At 50.0% G+C, this 18,748-nt stretch overlaps 1 protein-coding gene across 1 annotated transcript; it reads right to left on the reverse strand.

Annotated features, from left to right (window-relative positions):
• Positions 1 to 1,419: 1,419 nt before the first annotated feature.
• Positions 1,420 to 16,539, reverse strand: POGLUT1 (protein O-glucosyltransferase 1). The gene is made up of 11 exons (XM_032971425.2): positions 16,398 to 16,539; positions 14,306 to 14,396; positions 13,070 to 13,213; positions 11,658 to 11,790; positions 10,940 to 11,061; positions 9,478 to 9,537; positions 8,480 to 8,579; positions 7,095 to 7,153; positions 5,065 to 5,232; positions 3,531 to 3,587; positions 1,420 to 2,404 (listed from the first exon to the last, which is right to left on the reverse strand). The coding sequence occupies exons 1-11, from the start codon at positions 16,477 to 16,479 to the stop codon at positions 2,248 to 2,250; spliced, it is 1,173 nt and encodes a 390-aa protein (XP_032827316.2). The 5' UTR covers positions 16,480 to 16,539; the 3' UTR covers positions 1,420 to 2,247.
• Between the last annotated feature and the right edge of the window lie 2,209 nt (positions 16,540 to 18,748).

Consider the following 18,748-nt stretch of genomic DNA (forward strand, 5'->3'; position numbering starts at 1 on the left):
CTCTGGTGTGGACAAATCAGTTTCAAAGACAATGCATATATTATCAGTGTGTGTTTTTTTTGCATTTTGACCACAAGTATTGTGGTTAATGCACACATGATTCCTTGTAAAAATAATTCAGTTTTATTGCCAGAAAAAAGGGGAAAAACTCTATTATTCAGATTATACAACTTTTAAAGCCATTCCCCGTATTTAGTGTACATTCAGTTTCAGTTTATTTATTTTGGTATAGTCCTGTGAGCCATTTGGCTCTTGAATCGGGTGCAACCACAATAAACAAAAAAAACAAAAACACGAACAAGAAAAACATCTTAAAGTGACTATGTGACTGTGTAAACAGAAAATCCATGAAAAAAATACGGCAAAATATTCCTGAAAAAAAGCACCGTACACCAACGTTGTGTGCAACAAATCCCAGTGGGATGCAAGTCAAACAACAACAACCACAAGAAAACTTAGATTAAGGCCATCAGTCTAACTCCGTACTACAACAAAACAAACATGTCCAAACCATAAAACGTTTTCCAAATCACCAAAAAAATAACGCCATAATTGCAACGTAACAGTGATCACAGGGACTGTGACCGAATTTTTACAATAAACTACATAAATAACATGTAACACTAAATCCTAGAGCCATAGCTGGCTGCATGAGTTACTCCACAACAACAGAAGCATCAGTCGGAGTATCAACTTTTTCAATGCCATACAGCATGTTTGGAATCGACAGGAGTAAAGTTGTACTTACAAACAAATCGACTTGCGAAGACCTCTGGAATATAACTTATCCCTAAGTAGAATCGCCGCTGTATATCGGGCCCTCCCCCTCGCTCCCTCCTTCATACGTTTACAACATTCGCGACGAAGTGGCGGCGACGTCACCGCGGCCCCTGTGCAAGGCTACGTGCACTCCGAGGCCCATGTGAAGTGTCGAAGGCTCGCTCTGACAGGAGGTCACGGGACAGCAGGTGCCATGGTGTTAATTGACTTGAGACTGGCAGATGCACCACCTGTGCCCCCCCTACTGTGCCAATTCGCTGCATTTTATCCGCCCGGCGCTCCACTCGTTGTTGTGAGCATTGCTCCTCCACTCTCAGTTGTTGTTGGAGGGCGACTGCCTCTAATTACCCAGTAGCGTCCTTCACGAGCCTCCTCCGCAGAGGCCGATCTTGACACCGCTGGTACCGGTCATCGGCAAGTCCACTGAGCTCCAGATCCTCCTGTATCGCATCAGCCCAACTCTTCTCCATCCTGTGGATGCGTTTCTCCCCCACATGCCAGTTTCTCCCCCACTATGGTGCGCACAGGCATGAGGGTTCCTGTATAACCACTCGGAGGTTGATTGGTTTGACCCATCGCTGTACTAACATGTTACCCCTGATTAACTTCTGAGATCCAAAGAGACCAGTAACATCCAGGTTGCTTTGCCACAAGGCAAGTTGCATTCTCTTTTATTAAAAATAACATTATTTGTAAAACCAGTGATTGACATTACAAGTTGCAGCAACACAAAGGTGTGAAGTGAATCCTACTACAGTGATGTTTATTTGTTAAAATATATATTTCTTAAAACGTCGCTGTCGCAAGAATGAGCAGTGTTTGAGAGGAAAATTAACCATTTCATTTTTTTCTCTTTCATGTTTATTTTTCCCCCAATTGTACTGCGGCTGTGCAGTGCCGGGACACGTGCTAGATCTTCTGAAGTGCCAGTTTTTCTAGATTCATAAAATAACTACAGCAGACTCTTGTCCGAGATAAGAAGCCACGTTCAGAGCCAATGACGTCTCGCAACGCAATGATGTCATCCTGTAATGCAATGACGTAGCAACTTTTTTGCTATTTTTTTATTTTACCAGGTAAGGGCCACTGAGCTATATAGCTCTTTTTCAGAAGTGACCTGGCCACACATGATAGCTCAATGAAGTGGCTTATGTAGACATTTATAGAAGCCAAATACTCTAATAAACGCATATTTCTAAATGTGGAGGGAAAAACCGGAGGACCCGGAGAAAAAATCCACGCGACCACGGGGAGAGAGACGCGCAAACTCCAAATATACAAATATATGCATACCAGGCGGGGTAGTTAACATCTCGCCACCATGGCGCCCCGTCGTAATACACACGTCATGTGACTTCCTCAACAGCAGGTACAGCGTTCCATCGTATAAACCGGCACATTTCCCACCGCGGAACATCGCCACGTCGAGGCGACCGTGGTGACGAGGAGAAGCCAGGACCGGCGTCGTCACAGCTCATTCTTGTGCCGCGTGGGCCGGATCTCCCGGTACGCCAGCCTGCGCTCGGGTTTGTACTTCAGCAGGGAGGCGTAGCGCTGCAGGAGGCTCCGCCAGTAGCAGGAGACGTCCTCCATCCTCAGGTGATCCAAGATGAACTTCTGCCCCCTTGAGAGTGGAAAGAACAATTTCAACAAGAAATATTTAAAATCAGCCAAAACAATATATATGCACGTTTGTTCTCCTATAACGTGTTGTTTTCATAATGTGAATTGGATATAACGCTATGAATGTATTTGGAGAACACTTTTTTTTATCACGCGGATGTGAATTGGACACAACGCAATTGAGTGAATAGAACAAAGTCATACGAGTTTCAATAAGAGGTTGTACAGCTGCCTTGGTGTAGCATTACACAAGGTGGGATGCTGCTGGATGCTTCTAGATGCTGCCCACGCACCTCAGTCTTTGCTCGGCCTGCGTATGCATCTCGCGTTTTGTCGTGGTCTGCGATGTACGCTTATATAATTTATCATAACGTAATCTTTCCACAATGCGGTGTCCTTCAGGAACGCAACTACCCCGTTATAGGAGAACAGACTGTAGTTATGTGACGTCATCTTCCAAGGTTCATTCCGTGACACAGGGTAGTGCGGTGTCAGCTGCAGATTTGGCTCTGGGTGGAGGGGTGTTCATTCGTGACAAAACACGACGCAGAAAGCAGAAATGCAGTCAGGGTTTTTGTAAATTACCCATTCAAGGAGTTGGCCAAATATCCCAAAATTGAACCATAGCGATTGGGCCGTTGTTGGCACCAGTTTTGGCTGCCTTCCTGTTTGTATTTTGAACTCCTTTCGCACCGTACGTAACCAACCGTGCTATTCGAAAGGCGGGGGAAGGACAACAAACTAATCACAAAAAGCAGTTCTAAAGAAATGAGTTTTCAATACAGATAGCTCCCAGTGGCTTCCTAATATCGGAAGAGCGTTCCAGACGGCCACAGAAGCGCATCTGAACGCGCGCGATGCAGTCACCATCTTTGTTCAATGGCTATCCAAAAGCCGCTGCGAGGATGACCGGAGTTCACACGATGGTTGATGCTTCTTGATGACATCAGCAAGGTAAGCACTTTGTGTGCAATGATTGCAACCTGCTGTGATTTCGCGCGCCTCTGAAGCGTTCCCCCTCTCCGAGAGTGAAGGCAAGCTGCACACGTTACACACGACTACGTTACGAATTGATGCTCGGGATGGACTTTGTCGTCGGTGTATGGGGAAAAAATTAATGCGCTCACCTTTCGGCAATTTCCCGTGCGACGTCATCATTGTCTTTCACAAACTCCAAGACCTCCCTGAAAAAATGGGGAAAAAAGAACGTGTTTGCTTGCTCACGCCATGAGATGATGCCGACAGAAGGCATGGTTTGTGATGAGGACATGAGATTTAGGCCACTTGGAGCTGCCAAAGCGTGCAAGCAAGAGATTTCACGCTAGATTGTTGTCCGTGTTCTTGATAAACTCTTTTTTTTATTTTGCCAGGTAAGGCCCACTGAGCTATATAGCTATTTTTTAGAAGCAACACGGGCCACAAATGATAGCTCAACCTATGTTGAACTTCTTTTGCACCGTATGTAGTCAACCGTGCTAATCGAAGTGGCTTATCACGTGGAAATTTATAGCAGTCAAATACTCGAAATGCAGAAAAATCCAGGTGACCATGGGGAGAGAGAGACACACAAACTCCAAATATACAGCAGGCGTCAGGGTCAGGATCAAAACCACGACCTCCTGTGTACCAGGCGAGAGAGTTAACAACTCCTAGCCACTGTGATGATGATGAGCGAGAGAGAGACACACAAACTCCAAATATACAGCAGGTGTCAGGGTCAGGATCAAAACCACGACCTCCTGCATGCCAGGCGAGAGAGTTAACATCTCCTAGCCACTGTGATGAAGATGAGAGAGACACCACAAACTCCAAATATACAGCAGGCATCAGGGTCAGGATCAAAACCACGACCTCCTGCATACCAGGTGAGAGCGTTAACATCTCCTAGCCACCGTGATGATGATGAGAGAGAGACACACAAACTCCAAATATACAGCAGGCATCAGGGTCAGGATCAAAACCACGACCCTCCTGCGTACCAGGCGAGAGAGTTAACATCTCCGAGCCACTGTGATGATGATGAGAGAGAGAGACGCACAAACTCCAAATATACAGCAGGCGTCAGGGTCAGGATCAAAACTACGACCTCCTGCATACCAGGCGAGAGAGTTAACATCTCCTAGCCACTGTGATGAAGATGAGAGAGACACCACAAACTCCAAATATACAGCAGGCGTCAGGGTCAGGGTCAAAACCACGACCTCCTGCGTACCAGGTGAGAGCGTTAACATCTCCTAGCCACCGTGATGATGATGATGAGAGAGACATACAAACTCCAAATATACAGCAGGCATCAGGGTCAGGATCAAAACCACGACCCTCCTGCGTACCAGGCGAGAGAGTTAACATCTCCGAGCCACTGTGATGATGATGAGAGAGAGAGACGCACAAACTCCAAATATACAGCAGGCGTCAGGGTCAGGACCAAACCCACGACCTCCTGCATACCAGGCGAGAGAGTTAACATCTCCTAGCCACCGTGATGATGATGAGAGAGAGACACACAAACTCCAAATATACAGCAGTAGGAATCAGGGTCGGGATCGATCCCACGACTTCCTGCGTACCAGGCGACGCAGTTAACATCTCCTAGCCACCGTGGCGCCCTCAAACCCCTTCAGCGTTGCTGGCGACCGTGGCGCGTGCGTCTCTCTCTCTCACCGGACGTCGGAGAGATCCTGCTGCACGGGCACGTAGTGGACCCAGGGCCTCAGCTGCTGGTAGAAGAACTCATGCCAGTCGTCGCCAACGTGCAGCACGAGCGAGCCGCACAGAAAGAGGTGCTTGTAGCGGAAGCTCGCCGCCACGCCGCGGAAGTTGAACAGGTACCTGCCCGCACGTCAACAACGCTCTCTCCCTCCCGTTACTTCGCCAGCGAAAAATAAGTTACACACCTTCCCGTGCGTGTGTGTGTGTGTGCGTACGTATGGATGTTGAACTTCTGTCGCACCGTATGTAGCCAACCGTGGCCAATCGGAGGTGCGGGGTAAGGGCGTCAATACGGGGGAAAAGACAACAAGACTTCGTTGAGGGCACGTTGGGGTTGAGTGTAAGGAGACACGGGACCACGCCCATAGAAGTACAGGAAAACATTTCCCAACGCGGCTCAATCGAATGCATCTTATGGCACTTCACGCTTTACCTTGAGGTCTGTTTTCAGGAACACGGGGGTGGCAGAGCCGTCCATAGACGGGGTGCGGGGCCTGGGGCAAATCATGCCGTTTGCCCCCCCCCCCCACCGCGCCTTCAAACTAAACCAGAAATATTACATTTGAGACCCAGCCCCATGTCTCACGGAGAGGGCCCTTGCCCATTAACAAACGTGGCCTGACCACCTTTGCCCGGTCGCTCGCTCCCTCGCTCGTACAACCCCGTAGCGACAGTGAGGGTCGCGTACTTACAGTGGCGAGTCTCAGCCGGCCAATAAACTCGGCGTCAAACTCGTTTCTTTGTTGCGTTCTGCTCCCCCCCCACGACCCCCCGCCACTGTCTTGAGATGCCACGTCGCTCCGGCATTAGAGGCCAGGAGCCACCGGTGCAACTTCACAACAACCCTTTACATACAAGCTCACTGTGAACGCTGTCCACAACAGAAGAGTTTCTCACCCGGCCGTCCCCTGCACCACCGCGCCCGCACGCCCACTCCGATCCGCCCGCGCCCTGGGTAACCGCGCATATGGCTACGGCTGTTTTTTTTCTGACAAAGCTCAAGAACAAAATCACTCACGAACCTTAAACAATCCCTGCAATGACCTGACTATGCATCTGCGTCATACAACTTTATCGTATTTTACCATTACTATATATATGACTCAACACAAGCCGACTGAAGAAAAAATATGTATTCATATAAACGTTACCCACATGTAAACATATCGCTTGCTGTCCCTTCACTAACCAATTTTTATCTTATTTACAGATGTTATATTTGCTTACATAACCGTATGAGCAATTGTTAAAGTCAATCTCAACTTACTCGATCGGCCCTGCAAACAATTCTGTCCGACTGCAAAACTCACTACCACCAATTACGTACAGGGACTCCTCTACTTACGAACATTCGACTTACGAACTTTCAGAGATAAGAACACACCTGTCCATATGTCCAGTTGCCCGTTTGGATATACTGTAGTCGTAAGTTCAATCGCCCCTTGGTGTTAGACTTTTAACCCTTATTATAGTAAGACTTGTTTAAAACTTATTTAAGATTTTAGATTCCTATATGTTGAATGTATGCACCATCCTGCCAAAGTAAATTCCGTGTCGGTGTGAACTTTCATGGCGAATAAAACCCTTTCTGATTCTGATGGCGGTGGTGGCATCTACATCTGCAGAACGTGAAGAACCAGTGGCATCTGCAGGAGATTATACAACTTTCAAAGCCACTCCCCGTGTTTAGTGTACATGTCGTACAACGTGTTTGGAATCGACAGGAGTAAAGTTGGACTGACGAACAAATATACTTAAGAACAGACCTCTGGAACCTAACTCGTTCGTAAGTAGAGGATTTCCTGTATTTATTACAATTACTAACGATTGAACACTTCTGAATTGTGAGCCGCTGATTCACTGGGCCAGTCTACCAATCACCCCAACGCGAGCAAAAGATACCAACTGCTGAAAGGTTCACAGCTCGGACGTGGCTGTGCGTGCAGCGTGGTGTGAGGCTGTGGGGTGCGTCACTTGATTACTTGTACTGGCAGTGGTCAACCAGGCCGATTTCCTTCGTCGGTGGCATTCCCAGCGTGTCCTCGAGTGGCAACAGAAAGGTATGGCACAAACGCGTTCGTGTAAAGTTAACAATAATCAGTTTAACACGTAGGCTTTCACTTCCAATATTATCCATAAGAGGTTTTTATGGGTAGGATCGCGTAAATATAAAAACGTGATAAATATAAACAGGATTTCTTCACAGATCTGGCTGTCGCCTGATGATGCTAGTTGCAATTCCCTTCGAAACGTCACTGTACTATATTCTTAGCTCTTTCGGTAAAGTCACGTTGAAGGGAAACAATAAAATAATAAAATATATTTACCGAAAGAGCTAAGAATATGCATTACTGCAGTCACGAAAGCTTTAAATCAAAAGTCACTGTACTAGTAAAGAATTGGCATGTTCTGTTGACGTGACAAATCTTACTAATTGGCTGTGTCGGGTGGCGGGTTTAACGACACATTTACATTCACGTGATCTAACCCCAAAACACTCTATTATGGTTAATAATAATCATTGTACTCTCATAATAACAATTCTTATAATTATACTTGCAAACATGTCGCGCCCACAATGGAACGAAGCGTCTCATAATGCAGTTGTTTAGCCTACAGGTTATACGAGATCGGTGTTCTTCTTGACACGCGGGCCACTGGCTGCCCCTGGTGGCCTTTGGTACGGCCCTTGACGTGCGCCCCCCCCCCCCCCCCGACAATACACAAATGGTGAAAACACCCTCCCTCTCACTGCACGAGAGGCAGCTGTCTCTGTGTGGCACAAGGTGAACACAGCAACAGCCTGCAAGGGCCCATCTGTTTTCCAGCCGCTTTGTGGCTTTGGCCAATTGAGTAGTCGGCGAGTTACAAAATTCAAACGTGGACAACGGCTCACCGTTATATTTTTTTTCGAATAGCGTCACGGGGACCCTTCGCGTCCACTGCGATGTTCTGTGCGACCCGTGCGACGGTATAATTAAGCGCAAAAAAACAAAAGAAGCCGATTGGAGTTTTTAAGTCGAATCACCGACTCGTTGTCCCAGCTCAAAACCATCCAACCCAATCCCTGGCTCGGTGGTGTGGCAAGCGGTTCACAATCGCGAGGTTTGCGAGTTCAAATCCACAGTTGGGGCGGTTGACTCGTGCCTTCCTCCAGGGTCGATAAAATAGGCGCCACTTTGTGCGCAAGTCCAACAGTGGTTGTCGTGTGAATAGACTCGCCCCCTGCCGAGGTAATGAGGAATGTCCACCACTGGCTGGGCAGGGCTGTGTATGGGAGGTCACCACCGATGCCTCGATGCTCTTTTGAGCGCAGGAAATCACTCTGACTTTGTGAGGTGCTGTGGGCGCAGGCTCCAGTCCGCACCTTGTCCGACTTCCACGCCTGGTTTTTGGTGTAGGCGGCATCCACGAGTGTGGGCTCGCGCCGAGACAGCAGCACCAAGGGGTCTCGCTCCGCACTCGTCCTGCAACAGCGGCAACAGCAGCAATGGTCGGTCAATATTAACGCGCGTTCAGTTCACCGTGGCTTTTGAAATTGTCAATCATAATTTATTTTAGGGGTTAGGCCACATTATGAACATAAAATGTGTCCCCTGAACTCACCACCACCCGACACCGCCAATTAGTAAGGTTTGCCACGTAAACAAAACGTGCCAATTAATTTTATTAATCCACGTGGTAACCTGGAACCATATGAAATACCTTTCTAAACTCATTGATCTAAACAATCTGGTTTCCAAGAGTAACCAGCGAGCGCGAGCAAATTACGTCACGCGCGCGGAGCGTCCGTTGATTTATTTTTTATTCGCTTGCAGTTACCAGCTAGTTAGGATGATGCCTCACAATTTGGACACTTGGTTAGAATATTGATGCTCATTTTATGCACGCCATTATTTCTCAGAACCATGTTGTGGGGTCAGCCAAGGCAGATACCCGGTTGAAGGAAAATTCACCAAAGGAGCACAGTAGCCAAAAAAGTTTGAGAATCACTGGTGTAATGCACTCAAAACTCACTTATTTTTCCCTAGCTTACCCACGGTCCCTTAATCTCCCACTCATAACCGCCACCGTTATTTTTCCCTCTTCATATTCACATTATATGGCTTTCACTCATTAGCCCCCATTCATTCAATCCATTCATCATCACTTACTGTCATCAATTTTTGCTTTCACCCAATTCATGCATCACCACAGATTTGCCCCAATGCTTCCTCTCCCATCTATTTCATTCCACCTCATCTCTACCACTGCATTCGTACGTCGCACCGTTGTTCATTCTGTGTAAAGCGCCTTAGACAAGTCCCTTTAAGAGAAGATACGATCGTCAGAACCGCAGTTTGTCGATGCATTGCGGTTGCCCACCTGGAGCCACGGAAAAACCCCTGAGTCTTCTTCTTCTCCCAAGGCCACTGTGCTGCAGCCCTGACAACAAATTTTTGATAAACGTTAAGGCGAGGACGACGGCTACAGAGAATAGCAGATGAGGTCAGATGTGTGCACGCACACACACACACACGTGCACAACAACAATGGCGGCCGCCATTCGACACTAAGCTTCATTATTTTATTAAGAACGAGATTCGCTCCCTGTTGTCTGGCAGTCTCCTGCCTCGAGTGGAGGACTGTCCACCCTTCGAGGCGACTGCAGCCGGGACCAGTCCACTGGAGGGCCTCCCGTATTCCAGAGAGGTCCAGGCGGTACCCGGTCCAGCTCTCCCCGACAGGGGATTGACAGCCTCTCCTCCGAAGTAACAAGTGTTCGGACATTCCCCACGTGGCCAAACGCAGTGGTTTCCAGCTGTTTCTCGAGGAAGCCTAGGGGAGGGGGCGTAGTTCAGGCTCCTGGCTCCACAAAACAGGGTCGCAGTAGGAGATGTTATCGGTGCCCTGACGTCCCATCCAGAGCCCGCACTGGCCTCTGCGGTTGCTGTGAGCATGCTGCGGGGGTAATGGCTGCTTAGCATCAGCCTTTCAGCCTTCACAGCACACCACAATGTTGCGAGCGAGGAGATGGGGGTTACTTTTTTCCAAAACAAAACACACGCACACATGCGTGCACACATGCGTGCACACAAACACACAAGGATCCCTCGTATCGCCTTAACAGAATGTCGGGGCAAGTGCTGTTAGCGTGTAGGACCTATGAAGGGTGGCACGGAACATGAGCGGGTGTGTGGCCAGCACCACGACTGACGACAGCCTTTATCTCCCTCGTGGCCATGTTTACACACCGCACCAGGTACTCATATGAGGCTGAGTCGACCTAGGGGAGGCCCAGGACCGGTTAAAATAATCGTCAATGGTGTTGGCCATGAGCAGGAATCAAACTCGGATCGCTGGGTTCGTAGCACAATGCACTTATCGCTGCGCCACAGCTCAAATGCACTCGCACACACGCCTAAACACAAACAGCTGCAATTCGCCACAGCGCTTGTGCCAGGCTTGATGCACTTCTGAGGCCACATGAAGTGTGCTAGGCTTGCTGGCAAGTCATGGGACAGACCCACGTGTTATGGATCAGATGATTGGTAAATGCACCACCTGCGCTCCCCACTTGCTGCGTTTTACCGCCCGTCATTCCGCTCATTGTTGTGCGTATCGTTCCTCCACTCTCCGTTGCTGCTGACGGGCGGCAGCCTCCAACTGTCCAGTAGCCCCAGTAGCGTCCTTCATGAGCCTCCTCCACAGAGGCCGATCTTGACACCACTGGGACCGGTTATTGGTCCACTCAGCTCCACATCCTCCTGTACCGCATCAGCCCAACTCTACCCGTGCCGTGCCTGTTTAGCTCCCCTCTATCCACACGCACACACATGGCACGCACTTGCTCAGGTCGTCTCTCATGAGGTCCCAGCGTCCAAGCCCCGTAGGGTAGAGGGGCCACACGGCAGGGCCGCCCTCCCAGAACGTCCACGCCGGGTACATGATGTCCCGGTACTCCTTAGTCTGTCACGCACAGAGGCAGACAAAAAGACGTAGCATAACACATAATAATTATTGGTGATATTGTGGCGTATTTACAAAATCTAAATCTTTATTTATACTGGGAGAATCCAATGAGCTATAAAGCTCTTTTTCATCGATGTCCAGTCTGTAAGCAGACCCCACACTTCCTTCCCATACCTGTCCCTTCAGACACACAGCCTCCTGGTATTGCATTTTTTCAGCAGCATTGGTTCAACAGAAGCTAGATCGGTTTGGACCTTCAGTATCTCGTCAGCAGCGTCAGGCTTGCGTGATCCAATGCTTGTGAATTGCCAAATATTTATTGGCAAGGACCCTCGCTGTTTAGATTTTGGGACACATATACGTGGGGGCCGCCTATTATCTGCTTATTTTGTGATTAAAATTCCCCATGATGCTCGTGATTATTTCGCGTCACGTGTTCTACAGTTTTGCATCTCACTAGGACCCACGGCCAGCAGAGAGAGGACGTCTTTGCCTGTAAAGATAAGTTCGCAAGCACTGTGTCTCAAGCGAGTTTGACCCATGACCTCATTTCCCATGGCACGCCACACGACCGCCGGGCTCCTGCGCCGCACCTTGCTGAAGGAGAAGACGGGGCGCAGCGCCATCCATGCCGGCACCTGTGGGTAGTCGCGCACGTTCACCACCAGCTCCATGTCCGGCAGCTCCGGCAGTAACTCCAGCAGGAAGTGTTCAACCCCGCTGCACCTGGGAATGAGAGAAACAGAAATGGCTAGACCGCCAGCATCAGCAGCTCCCGTGGTTCTCTTCGCCTCCTCTATGTGCCTCTCTCTCCCACCTCTGTCAGCCATTCTAAATTCAGTTTAACACAGAGGCTTTCGGGAGCAATATCATCCATAAAACAGGTTTTTTTGGGTAAGATGTTGTGGCTTTGCTCAAATTGAAATGTTGCGGCTTTGCTGCCCAACACACCAGTGTGCTGTACTAGTAACGAATTGGCCACGTTCTGTTCACGTGACAAACCTTACTAATTGGCTGTGTCGGGTGGTGACGGATTTAACGACACATTTATATGTTTACGCGATCTAACCCAAAAAAAAAAACCTGTATTATAAATTCTTATAAAAACACTCAGCAGATGCCCTCCTCTTTCTCTCTTAAGCTATTTTTCCCTCACCCTCGCCTTCCCATTTCAAAGTACACACAACCCGGCTGCGGTTCCCACTCGGTGGGGCAGCGAGCCCAATCGCTCCCTTTTTATAAACTCAGGCGCACTGACTGGGACTTCCTCCCTACGTCTCTTTACCGGGCTCTGATTGAATTATAATAAAAACATGAAAATAAATAAAAATACTCCTCAGCAGACAAGAAGCCTCCTCCACATATCTGTCCCGCCACGTGAAAGTATAAAAGTATTTTTCTTTACACACCCCATCATCCGCACGGCCTTCTGGGAGTGCACAATGTCTGCGGCAGTGGTTCAAAACAAGCTTCACCTTGAGCGTCGTCGGGGGGCGAAATGCGCAGGCACATTAGCGATAACGACGGTATTAAAATAATACTTAGATTAATTGCACCCACGTGACAAAAAACGTCCTGAAGTGCAGTTGTCTGTCCTGATTGACACCGGTCCCTGCGCAGCACCGGGTGACCACTGGCTGTGAGTGGGAATTGGCCTGCCAGTAGGGGGGTAGACGTTGCTTTTGGTTATTCCATTAAAGAACTTCAGTAATTGTGCACATTCGCATTGTGACGCCGGCACACGAGGCCTACCACTCTCTGTCAAATACCCTTGCGGAAGAAAGGTTAACGTCCCCTCCGGGTGAAGGGCACAGCGCGTAGTACATCACAGGCAATGCACCCGCAAAGTATAGAGCGACTGCTGCACGTACGCACGTTGAACGTCTTTCGAAGCCGTATGACGCCAACCGTGCTAATCGGAGGTGCTGTGTTTGAACCACGGGCCTCTGCAACGAGCGGTGGCGAGACGCGCCACCGCCCGGCCCGCGCGCGCACGCACGCTCACCGAGCGGAGAACATGCACGCGTCCTCGCGGTACAGCCGGTGGGCGAACACCTGGTAGTGCGTGCCGACGCCCCGTGCCACCATCTCCTTCACGTCGGCCTCTGCGATCCCCCCGCTGAACGGGGCGAGGTCTGACTCCAGCACCCTGGGGGCCACCGGGGAGTCGAAGACAAAGATTCACAAATCCAACTGCGAAGCCCCGGCGATCGTTGATGGTTTGCATCTTTTCGCGCAGTCTTGATCGTGGATGTTCCCGTTCAAATGTTGACATTGACCATAATAAAGGTTTTTTTTTTGTTGGGTTAGATCACGTAATTGTGTCATTAAACCCGCCACCACCCGACATAGCAAATTAGTAAGGTTTGTCACGTAAACAAAACATGGCAATTAGTTACGAGTTCAGCACACCAGGTGCGTTGGAGAGTAATCCCACAACATTTACAATCGGAGTACCTTTCGCTGGTGATTGCAACCAGTTTCGTCAGGCGACAGCCAAAACTGTTCAACCGACACGAGCATTGTCCCACTGACCAATACATTTCCTCCTCTTCCCCTTTTTCCATTAACCAACAGCACGATTTGCAGTCGACGGAGAACCGGAACAAATATAGGCCATTATCTGAAATGTAATGCAAGCACACGTAATTAACATGCCGTTTTGATGCAATGTCATTAACCGATTTCCACACGCTCAATGCCAATTTAATCTCAGTTGCGCTGTCGGGGCGCGTCACGTGCCGTGACGAACTATCCAAGCGTGAAATTTTGATTTAAAGCTTTCGCGACTGCAGTAATCCATATTCTTAGCTCGTTCGGTAAAGTCACGTTGAAGGGAAACAATAAAATAATAAAATATATATAAAACAACAAAAATTCTCACGACGTTTCGACCATAACACAAACGGTCATCATCAGGTGTTCGAGAACGGTCCGCAGAGGCGGCGGGTGGAGATCTCAAGAGAACTACTTCCGAGGCCCTCGAGTCACGTGACCTATTACCGCCGCGAGGTCGATCCGTCCTGCGCCAAGTCCATTCTCGAGGACTATGAGCTCAGGAATGGAGGACTGGCTCAACCTCCTCTCAGGTGAGGTGGGGCCGGAAGGGGGCGGGGGCCCCAGCAGAGCCACGAGAGTAATGCACCGGCTACGGAGACGGAACTCGACCGGGGGGGGGGGGGGGGGGAGGGGGGGCCGAGCGGATATTTTGTCGCCGGGCCGATGCCCGACGCCTCCTCACCCGCGATGGCACGAACAGTTTTGCTGCACGCACGGCCGGTACTGGCGCAGCGCCGTCGTCACCACGGCCAGGCGACGCGCCCACCGGGAGCCTGGGGCGGCAGCGGGGAAGAACAAACGCCACACGGTAAGGACGCTCGAGTCGAACCCAGGTGCTCCGGCCAGAACGCGCGAGTGTTGCCGCCGCGCCACCGTGCCAAGCAAGATGGCTCACCCGAGTCAGCTGTTTGCCCGCCGGGCTTAAATTTTTCGCCCGATATTTTCCTGAGCACAACAGGAAAATATCGGGCCTAAGGCACTACCACTGGAGCACAACAGACACCTGCCAATAGTAATCCCCGACATGTCTTGTTTGTTAAAACACATTTTTTTTGCATTCCCGCAAAGCACATTGCAAACGTTTAAAGCGGATCGCCACACATGTAGCCGTTGACTAGGGCGCAGCAAACGCAAAACGTCCACCCTGGCAAACGAAAAACGCCGGAACCTGCAAACCAGTGGTCACCGGGAGCGGGGATCGAACCGGTGACCTCAACGACCGCGCTTCTCAAATCTCCCAAACCCCCCACCACCGGCACTATACCACGGGCACACGCCAGTCGATCGGTGGGTCACGTGTGGTGGGGTAAAGCGTGGGTACATCCACCTCTCACAACGTTCGTTTTTTCAGCATGGAAGAGTAGGCCAAATACGCGCTGGCGTTCCCTCGAGTGGAGGCCCTTCCGCCAGCAAGCGGCGAGTGGCCTGGTGAGAACTCGAGGCAGCAAGGGGTGGCTTTGGCGCACCCCGACAGCATACAAGAGACTGCAGGGCTGCACCATGGCCTTCGATGTTTCCACGCACGTGTTTATTAACCTTTAGAGGGACTGCCACCATGCCGTTTGTTATATTCGCGCGCGCCAATCGGTGCATCCATTGCTCACGGAGCCCACTTGACGGTCCCCGAATTCCGGAACCGTTTCTGATAACGGTTACCGGTTTGCTGGTTGTCGTTTTAACAATCATCAGCACGCATTTCACCGTCTTACAGCAGCTGCTACACACACACACGATGCAGTAGTTAATGGGTGTAATTCATCATCAGCCATTATCGAGCCACTGCTGGATATGGGGCCACGCCGCGCTGTGTTGTTGTGGGATTTATCTGGTAAGGAGCCGTCCATATATGACGTCACGCGATTTTTGACGATTTGACCCCCCCCCTCGTCACACGGCGTCACAAAAAGTCAGGCCCCCCCCCCAAATATGACGTCACAAATGTCTGACCCCCCCCCCAGGTGCGTGACGTCATTTATGGACGGCCCCTAAGATGAGAAAAGTTTATTTAATTATTTATTTTACACTTTCCTATCCTCTGCACTCCTATCGTGATTTTGTTGGTATTGTGTTGATGTCACGTTCCGACACCTGCGACAAACAGCTTTAACAGCTCATCGGATTGCTTCAGTATAAATATTGAAAATGTTGTTTGTCCAAACTTTACTCCACGGGTCAGTGCCGGCAGACTTCACACATCACTCGCCACTGACGTTAGCCGTGATTCACGGAGTTAGCGCTGCGCTGAGCACTGCAAGACAAAGATCCCCCGTGTAGCCTTAACAGACTGTAGGGGCAAGTGCTGTTAGCGAGCGCCTATGAAGGCCGGCACGGCACGCGAGGGGGTGGGTGGCCAGCACCACGCCCGGCCGCCTTTGTCTCCCCCCAGTGGCGATGTTTACACGCCGCACCAGGTACTCATTTGAGGCTGAGTCGACCTAGGGGATGGTCCGGGACCGGTTCAGATCATCGTCACCGGTGTTGGCCGTGAGCGGGAATCGAACCTGGGTCACCGGGTTCAGAGCGCAGCGCGCCAATCGCTGCACCACCGCTCCCCTGTACAAAGCTCCCCCGTGTAGCCTTCACGGACTTGTGCGGCAAGAGCCGCACCTATCACGGCAGGCACCATCCTCAGACCGCAACCATCAACACCAACATCACCACCATCATCCCCCACCATCACCACCATCATCACCATCATCCCCCACCATCACCATCATCCCCCACCATCACCATCATCCCCCACCATCACCACCATCATCACCATCATCCCCCACCATCGCAAGAAGCCGGCGCAGGAAGCAAAGAGGACATGAAGGTAGCGACGAGGAGCGAAGCGAAGACGCTTCGTGTCGCCATCTTCCTGCTCCTCCCCCACAGGAAGAGGGCGGGGGAGTGGGCGGGGGGAGTGGGAAGTGGGCGGGGGGAGTGGGCGGGGGGAGTGGGGAGTGGGCGGGAGGAGTGGGAAGTGGGCGGGGGGAGTGGGGAGTGGGCGGGGGGCGCGGAGAGTGGGCGGGGGGCGCAGGAAGTGGGCGGGGGGCGCGGGAAGTGGGCGGGGGGAGCGGGAAGTGGGCGGGGGGAGCGGGGAGTGGGCGGGGGGAGCGGGGAGTGGGCGGGCGGAGCGGGGAGTGGGCGGGGGGAGCGGGAAGTGGGCGGGGGGCGCTGGAAGTGGGCGGGGGGCGGGGGGCGCGGGAAGTGGGCGGGGGGAGTGGGGAGTGGGCGGGGGGAGTGGGAAGTGGGCGGGCGGAACGGGGAGTGGGCGGGGGGAGCGGGGAGTGGGCGGGGGGAGCGGGAAGTGGGCGGGGGGAGTGGGGAGTGGGCGGGGGGAGTGGGAAGTGGGCGGGCGGAACGGGGAGTGGGCGGGGGGAGCGGGGAGTGGGCGGGGGTACCTTATTTTTTTTGTCAGTTTATTTATTTTGGTATAGCCCTGTGAGCCATTCGGCTCTGGAATCGGGTGCAACCACAACAAACAAAAAAACAAAAACACGAACAAGAAAAACATCTTAAAGTGACTATGTGACTGTGCAATCAGAAAATCCATGAAAAAAACAGCAAAATATTCCTGAAAAAAAAGCACCGTACACCAACGTTGTGTGCAAAAAATCCCAGTGGGATGCAAGTCAAACAACAACAACAACCACAAGACAACTTAGATTAAGGCCATCAGTATAACTCCGTACTAGAACAAAACAAACATGTCCAAACCAAAAAACGTTTCGAAGTCACCAAAAAATAAAGCCATAATTGCAACGTAACAGTGATCACAGGGACTGTGACCGAATTTTTACAATAAACTACATAAATAACATGTAATACCAAATCCTAGAGCCATAGCTGCTGCATGAGTTACTACACAACAACAGAAGCATCGGTCGGAGTATCAAATTTTTCAATGCACCTTTAAGATCAGCATGCTAAATCAAAATACAGATAATACTTTGCAGCGTCATCCGGAGCGAAACATTTTATTTTATTTTACGCCAATGAATAGCAGTGACAGCTAGGGGTGTACAACTCCTCTAGAGCAGTTTTGAGAGAAGATCTCATTGGTAGTGATTCAAGTTGCAGATTATTGGCAATAGCATTCCAGACCCTGGGGGCATCAATAGCAAAGGCCCTTCCTCCAATTTTTGTACGGCAATAGGGAATGTGAAGCTGGTAAATGAGCGAAGACCTCAGGTCAAATTTGTTCTTTGAAACAGAAAGGAGATCCAGCAGGTAGTCTGCGGATTTTTTTGTAAGTACATCGTGAATAAATAAGATCTGGTGCACAAGCCGTGGAACATTAAGAGATGTTAAGTTTGATCCAATGTAGAGATCACAGTGGTGAGTCCTATATGGGCAGTTCAATGTAAATTTTAAGGCCGAGTGATAGATGGAATCAAGCTTCTTCAGTACAGTACTTGGGGCTGATTTATACACGATGTCACAGTAGTCAAGTAGAGGCAGTATGGTAGCTTTTATCAATTCCAAATGGAACATTGGGGGGAAGCAGTGCTTGTGTCGATACAGAAAACCAATTTTAATTTTTGTCTTTTTACCAATATAATCAATGTGATCTTCAAAATTCAGTTTTGAATCCAGGATGACCCCGAGATACTTATAGATCTTGACTTGCTCTATTTGATAATTATTTAAGGAATGTAATTGGGGAAAATAACTTCCTGCTTTAGTCCTGGTGAGAAGCATAACACCTTGGTTTTGGAGGTATTCAGGACTAGTTTAAGAGCAACTAGCTGATGTTGTAGTTTGTTCAAATCACCCTGTAGCTTAGCAATCACGTCATCCGGAGAGCGGCCAGCAGTAATCAGTATCGTGTCATCTGCAAAAAAGATTTACCCTGGAATGATCCAGGTCACTGCCCAAGTCATTGACATAAAGAGAGAACAAAAGGGGGCCGAGGATGGAACCCTGTGGAACCCCTTTTGTTATCTTAACACTGTTTGACCTCCAACCATCTGTGAATACAGTTTGGGTGCGAGAAAAGAGGTAATTTTGTAACCATTTTACTGTGTTTTCGGAAAAAACCGAGACAACTTAGTTTGCTAAGCAGGGTGTTGTGGTCTACTGTATCAAAAGCTTTGGACAGGTCTAGAAAAAGACAGGCACAGTACTGCTTATTATCAAG

Source organism: Petromyzon marinus, chromosome 46 (genome assembly GCF_048934315.1).
Source record: "Petromyzon marinus isolate PM22_M1 ecotype Great Lakes invasive population chromosome 46, UKy_Petmar_22M1.pri1.0, whole genome shotgun sequence".
NCBI classification, from domain to species: domain Eukaryota; kingdom Metazoa; phylum Chordata; class Hyperoartia; order Petromyzontiformes; family Petromyzontidae; genus Petromyzon; species Petromyzon marinus.

What these genes read in the sequence shown, in the direction of transcription:
- POGLUT1 (XM_032971425.2), bottom strand. Translation starts at nt 16,479, where the DNA reads ATGGCGACACGAAGCGTCTTCGCTTCGCTCCTCGTCGCTACCTTCATG. An exon ending in GCGTGCATGTTCTCCGCTCG is followed by an intron (nt 11,791 to 13,069) that starts GTGAGCGTGCGT and finishes TCTCATTCCCAG; the next exon opens with GTGCAGCGGGGTTGAACACT. An exon ending in ATGAGAGACGACCTGAGCAA is followed by an intron (nt 9,538 to 10,939) that starts GTGCGTGCCATG and finishes ATTTGTTGTCAG; the next exon opens with GGCTGCAGCACAGTGGCCTT.